Source organism: Atta cephalotes (assembly GCF_000143395.1).
Source record: "Atta cephalotes unplaced genomic scaffold scaffold00014, whole genome shotgun sequence".
Taxonomy (NCBI): Eukaryota; Metazoa; Arthropoda; class Insecta; order Hymenoptera; family Formicidae; genus Atta; species Atta cephalotes.
The window spans coordinates 5,481,489-5,488,298 of NW_012130078.1; the positions used below are offsets into that span (position 1 = coordinate 5,481,489).

The 6,810-nt window shown below is 33.9% G+C and overlaps 1 protein-coding gene across 1 annotated transcript in view; it reads right to left on the bottom strand.

Moving 5' to 3' along the window:
• The window catches only part of LOC105617921 (fasciclin-1), a 148,946-nt gene that overhangs the window by 4,126 nt on the left and 138,010 nt on the right, over positions 1 to 6,810 (bottom strand). The window contains exons 12-13 of the mRNA XM_012199456.1: positions 5,876 to 6,017; positions 5,457 to 5,498 (exon numbers count right to left, since the gene is read on the bottom strand). Of these exons, the coding sequence (XP_012054846.1) occupies positions 5,457 to 5,498; positions 5,876 to 6,017 (184 nt within the window). The remainder of the gene's footprint in view (positions 1 to 5,456; positions 5,499 to 5,875; positions 6,018 to 6,810) is intronic.

A 6,810-nucleotide genomic window follows, 5' to 3' on the forward strand; every position in this document is an offset into this window, starting at 1 on the left:
TGTTAATAATTAGTTTGTTAATAATAGGAGAGTACATATTGAGGAAGATAAAATTATTTTTGGTATTTTTTTAATTATTAACAAACTAATTATTAACAAATAATTAGTTTGTTAATAATTAGAAAAGTATATATTGAGGAAAATAAAATTATTTTTAGTTTTACTATTTAATAACTAAACATTTGATTGAAACTGTTTTGCGTCTATAATATACGGAATAAGCTCGATGTAAGAAGCAACAATAAATTGACCAATCACAGTCGATCACAGTTCTTACATTTGATTGGTCAATTTCTTACTCTTATACCAAGTACCTTACTTCGTATATTGTAGATGACGTGTTTCACTCAATATTTAGCTATTAGTTGGATTCCATTTACACTGATTCTCAGATAATTCTCACTTGTCATAATTCAGTTAAATGCATGTTTCTTTTGCATTCTGACAAGTTGTTTGAGTTTTTACCTACAATTTGCACAAGCTCGAGATTATGTGCTTAAAGCCCAGTTTCACAACTCTTAACCGAGGCTACTCTTAACCGATGCTTAACTTATTCTTCATCTCTTTCTAATGCTAGATTGGAAAGAAATGAGAATAATAAGTTGAATCTCGGTTTAAACGTTTACCGTTAGTTGTGAAACTGAGCCTTAGTGAGTTTCGTAAATTCACTTCGAAGTGAGATTACGAACCTGTGCTGACATCAGTGATAATTTTTTACTAAAGACTGTGTTTCAAATTTATAACACTGAAAATGCTACAGTTTACGTTACAAGCACTATAGATTTCAGTACTGGCAGTAAATTTTGGAACACAGCCAAAGTAAACAAGTAGTGACATCATTAATCTGAGAATAAAATATTCAGCTCACGTCAGACTTAGTTTTACTTGTATATAAATGGAAAGCAACTATTATCAAACTTTTTTCAGTATGTTATCGTCGCTATATTTCGACAAACACGTAAATAATACTTTTGTTGTTCCTCCAACACCATTTTGTATGTTTAAGCGTCTTCGCCTCGCTTAACGAAAGGTCTACTGAATTCAATCTTTTTCTCTCCTCTGGTACCTTTTCGCGCGATTGTAAAACACAGCGGTAAAAGCGACGGTCGCGAGCTTGGGAAACGCCTCGGAAATTTGCTCATAGGCGAGAGTGAATAACCGGGAGAGCACGTAGCAATTAGTGCCGGGGGTAATCAAGGAATTTGCATTTAAATGGTGGTCGAAAGGTGCATAATAAATCGCCTTGCGGTTCCGGCACATAATGGCGCGCGCATTCGTTTCCGGCTTCCGCGTTCGAGAGGTGCTCGAGAGGCGACATATTTTTCGCAAAACGGCGAGTCACTGCTGCGAGTTTCATTTTCGATAACGCGGAAAAATCCCAGCGCGCGGTGACCAGATATTCATCATACTCTGGCGTCAAAACGCGGCACCGTGAAAGGAACTTAGGGGATGGGGGTTGCATTGCATCCGTTCGAGAATTTCCTGGACTTTACGCGACGGAAGTTGGACTCGCTGCATCTCGCGGCAACACATACGGAAACGAAGCCCCCTTTCGAGTAGTTTATTTGCGTTGAACTTGCGCGAAAAGTACCACATAGAAAGATGATTTTGCTAAAATATCTAAAAATTAAAATATAGATCTGATTTAAATACAGATCTCTCTGAACTGAAAGAAAACCGACAAATGAAATTCGAGGCGATTGAAATTGAAAGGCGAGATATAACTCTTTCATTAACGCGTTTAAAATTTCTAGCTTTGTTTCATTGAAGAACTGAAAATAATTTCATTGGATCATCAAAATAATTATATAAGAAACTCAAATCTATCCCTGGTGAAAAAATTTCGCTGAAATTATTTCATATTTTGGAATACTTTTTAGCAAAATTTTAGCGGTTCAGAAAAATTTCAGTTTAATTTCAGCAATTTTTAGATGAAAAATTCATTTTCAGCAAAATTTTAGAAAAATTTCAACAAAATTTCAGTTCAATTCCGATTTTTCAGTATTAGCTGAAAAATTCATCTTCAATGAAATTTCAGCAAATTTTCAGCAATTCGCTGAAATGTTCCAAAATGTGGAATAATTTCAACAAAATTTGTTCACCAGAGAATGAGTAATGCTATAAAAAGTTTTAATATTTTAGCAATCAGTTTGAGCGACCTACATAATTATTTTTGATAATCCAATAAAATTATTTTCAGGTTTGTATCTTATACTTAAACTTTATAGATATTCAGCAAAATCTGTATAGAATAGCCGAGATAAATCCTTGATCGTTACTTTATTTATTACCTGAATATTTCCAAGAGTTGAAATTCCAATTTAAATCAAGCGAATATTACAAGTATTTTTACATTTCGATCATTTCGAGTTATTAGTAGATGGCTGTATTAATATTCGGATGCCATTTTGTTGTTTCTCCCGTAAGTGAATTTGTTGAAACAACATGCGATCGAATCAACCGGGAAAGTAATTATCGACCTCTGCATAACAAATTACTTTAATGTTAATAATGGCGGGCAGCTGGCTTTCGATCGCTTAATGTATAGAACATGGTTAGATATTAAGAGATTAATATCTTCATACATATAATCTAAAAGTGTAACGATTGCGAATCATTTTTTTTTTATGGGACATCTGACATACATCTCTCAGATCAAGTAGAATTTTATATCCTCGCTATCAGATGATTCCTCTATAAGATTTCTCTATAACATTCTTTGAAGTATCTTATCCTTATCACCACGTGTCGCACATTTACGCAGGCAAAGGTCATAGGATAAATAGTAATCACAAAATGGCGAGGAGGGGTGATTCCTCGTTTTGCGACAAAGGTAATGATATCCTATTGCTGTTGTTGTCGCAATTAATTTACGCGTAACAATGGCGTTCTGTTCGTCGTAATTAATTCCGTCGTTCACAATGAGTATTGTTGCCCTCGCCGCAATTAATACGCTTTTGTTTCTCGCGCACCCGCGCGCGCTTCACTCACTCCGCGTTGTCGCTTTCCACCATCCCTCTCTTTCTCACCGCTTTTATACTTCGTCGTTTTCTTTTTATTTCAATTCAGTGATTTTTGGCTCTGCACTAAGTTCCCCTGAGGTCCCCCTTGCGACTGTAACGAAAATTGCGGCGTGAATTCGTCCCGCAGGGATGAGAATCCCGGTTCTAATTGATTGTGAAAATCGGGTTGATTTTGATTTTCTAGGCCGTCCAATGAGAGCGCGTGGTCCCTTGTATTATTTAATAGTGGGTTCGATTGTGTGAGACAGAGATTCTCATTCACTCAGAGAAAGGTTTTCTTCGATTTAAAGAAATGTTACACTGATTGTGAGAAAAAATGATTTGATTGAATTAAATAATAATAGGATGGAAAACGAATCAGAATTCTGGAATATCTGATTAAATTTACTAGAGCTCTAATAGAGATAACTAGAATTTTAATTGATATAATTATTCTGATAAAAATAAGAATTCTAGTAGATTTTATCAGAAATATTGTATCAACCAGAATTTCGGTTATCTTAACTAGAATTCTTCTAATAATAAATTTAACCAGAAAATTCTAATTCGTTTATTTTCAAACAGAAATTTTTTTCAATATTTTTTTGCTATGCTTATTTGCGGTAAAAGAAAAAATTTCATTGATTTAAATGTCATTTCTTTGACTTAAACATTATTGTTTGAAATCAAATAAAAAAATTTCATTTAAAGGAATTACGTTGAAATCAAAGAAATGACATTCAAATCAAAGAAATTATTTCTTTAAACCGTTAGCAAAGAAACATTTCTTTAAATCGAAGAAACCTTTCTCTGGATGTTGCAGAAGTAACGAGGAAGATTTTCAAAAAATTCATACCAAATATCGCAGTTTGAGAACATCTGCAATGTACAGATGCAATGTATAATTCAACTGCGATGCAATATATCCCAAATAATACAAAATAATTAAACGAAGCATCGACGGCTGGTCATTAATCTCCGTGCGAACGAGATCTCTGCGCAGTCTCTACGCACCGAGCGAAGTTTGTTTCATTTCGAAGGGGCATTGCTTTTTCCCCGCGTTAGATCCTTCGTATGCGTAAGCGTATAAGCATCAGCGTAAGCGCACAAGCTCGGCGTACGATCATACAGAAAACAAATCAGAATCGTTGCACCCAAGGATCTAAAGATAAGTACCAAGATTTAGCGAGCGTAAGATTTTCAGGATCCACGGTTCCTAGGATGCTGAGTCCTCTCCCGTTCTTTCACGGATGTTCTTCAAAGCGCCTTATTTTTAATTGAAACTACAGTTCTATATAAAATTATTGAATTTAACCCTGGAATGCAATTCATATTTTTTTTTGCATTAACTATTTTAAGTGAAAATTCATTCGTATAATTAAAAACTTTTTTAAATCTACTTTATAGATTGAAAGGTGAATAAAGTTAAAATAATTGAACTAACACTGTTTCAATGTAAAAAATGAATTTTAATGTTAAATAATCTTATTAACTCTTTGTGGATAAGTAATTCCATTTGAGAGCATCCCTTTTTGTTTTGTACTACTTGTTAAATTTTTATGAAACTTTTATGAAACCTATAAGATAATTTTCTTTATTCGAATCTGAAGTTAAAAATAAAAAAATTGAAAATAATGCATTCAATATGGCGGATAGAATTTAAAAATAATATATTTGATTATTATAAAATTCGCTTTTAGCAAATTTTTAATTGCGAAATAATATCAAATTTCAGTTTTGTTTATTTGAAGCTTATCAGTGATACAAACAGTTAGTATTTATTTCCAAATCGTGATTGCGAGCCTTTGAAACTAAATTCTCTATCATTAAAAGTTAACAAACTTGATATATATATATATATATATGTATATATTTTTTTTTCAGGCTATATTCAAACTCAAAGAACTTAATTTCACGATTAGTAATTAGATTACTTTTTTAATTCTAATTTGAATTCTAAAACTAGATTTCGAATTCGGATTTCGTAAACCCTTGGAACAAAGTCTTCTTTAAGCATTTTTTTATTTGAGAATACTTTCATCCTCAAAGGATTAAATGTTATTTGAAGCCATCAAAAAATTTTAATAAAACAAAAAAATTACTTATATAATCTACTAAAAAAAAACCCACAATAACATTCCAGGGTTAAATGTTAAAAATATGGAATTCCGATATCAAATGTTGTACATTCAATTTACGCAATTTACGCATCCCAGAGCCCACAGATCCGGCAATTATACAGAAAACGAACTTCGCCGGGGCGGGAGTTAGCACCAGTTTCATTCTCCCGCGCGCACAGACGTAATACGGCATGTACGCGCGAGTGCGTAACGCGGTGCGTAAGAAGGGTGCACTCCTTCAGTAGATCGCAATAGTAACTGTGCTGCTCGTACAAAGTGAAAGCGCTCGTGTCGTCGCTCGTCGGCGATGTTTAAACACACTTAGCTCACTCACCGGATGTTTCTGGACGGATTGCGTTTTCGTCGTACCTCTCATCTACATGTAATCAGACAGCACCAGGTTTGAGAGTGTCGGTGACAGGCGGGGACGCGTCTCCATGACGGTTCCACGTCTCCAATCCGCGAAAACAATCGCGAGTACGCGAAAACGTCGCGAAACAAGATATTCAAGCTATCGCTCTAGATAGCTAATGTTTGAACAAAGGAACGCGTTTATGTCACCGAGGAACTGTCCCTATGCTTCTCTAACGTCTCTATTCCGAATTCGCGCGTCCAGATTACGCTCGTGCGAATATACGAAACTTCGTGCCGTCTTCCGCGTTGGACGAATGAAATTTTTGCGAAACGTCCGACTGCCTAAGTTGACATTGAGATGCGACAGATGTATCGTTTTTTCGAAACTTATTTACTCACTTTCGCTGTGCTCCTTGATACGAAGCTTTAAAATGTCCCTGGCCGCTGGGAGGTAGAGAGTATCGTTGCTCATTTCTTTCAGCTTCGCCATCGTGTACGCCTGATCCGCTATTATGAGATGTCGCTCCAATATCTGCTTCGTCTATAAACGAATTATATATACTTTTGCAGTTGGATGTACATTGAGATCTTGGACAGCTAACTCCTCGTACTATCGTATATTTGAGAAAATAATAGAAATTTAAAGAATCCTGTACTAATCATAAGGAAAAAATAGTTTTAGTCAAATTGGCTGAAACTATGATATTTTATAAATTATGAAACAACATTAAGTTTTCAGATTTGGTAATCAAAAATCTCCATAACCATCAAAGGATGGATAGATTTTGCTGTAGCACTATTTGAAAGTTGCTATTTTAAGTCAAATCGAACTAAAAAGTATTTTTATCTACTAAATTATTTTTAACTTTAATACTTTTTATGTTATATTACGATAATAAGATAAATCAATTAATGATGTGAAAAAATATATAGCTGTTAACAAAAATTATGTAATTTACAATATATAATTATATATTCTTTTAAAAAACAATTATGTGTTTTCTTTACACTAATTGATCCATCTTATTATTTTGTACATAAAATATTTAGATAGAGTTACTAACAAATGAATAGTTTGATAGATAAAGATACTTTATTTAGTCCAATTAAAAAATAACAACTTCCAAATGGTGTTACAGTAAAATCTGACAATCTTTGATGGTTGTGTTTATGAAGGCTTTAGAACATCTATAGAATATTATAGTTTTTCAGTCAATTTGATCGAATTCGCTTTTTCTATACGATTAGTACATCTTTTTATTTGACCTCAAGAAAGAGAGAGAGAGAGAGAGAGAGAGAGAGAGAGAGAGAGAGAGAGAGAGAGAGAGAGAGAA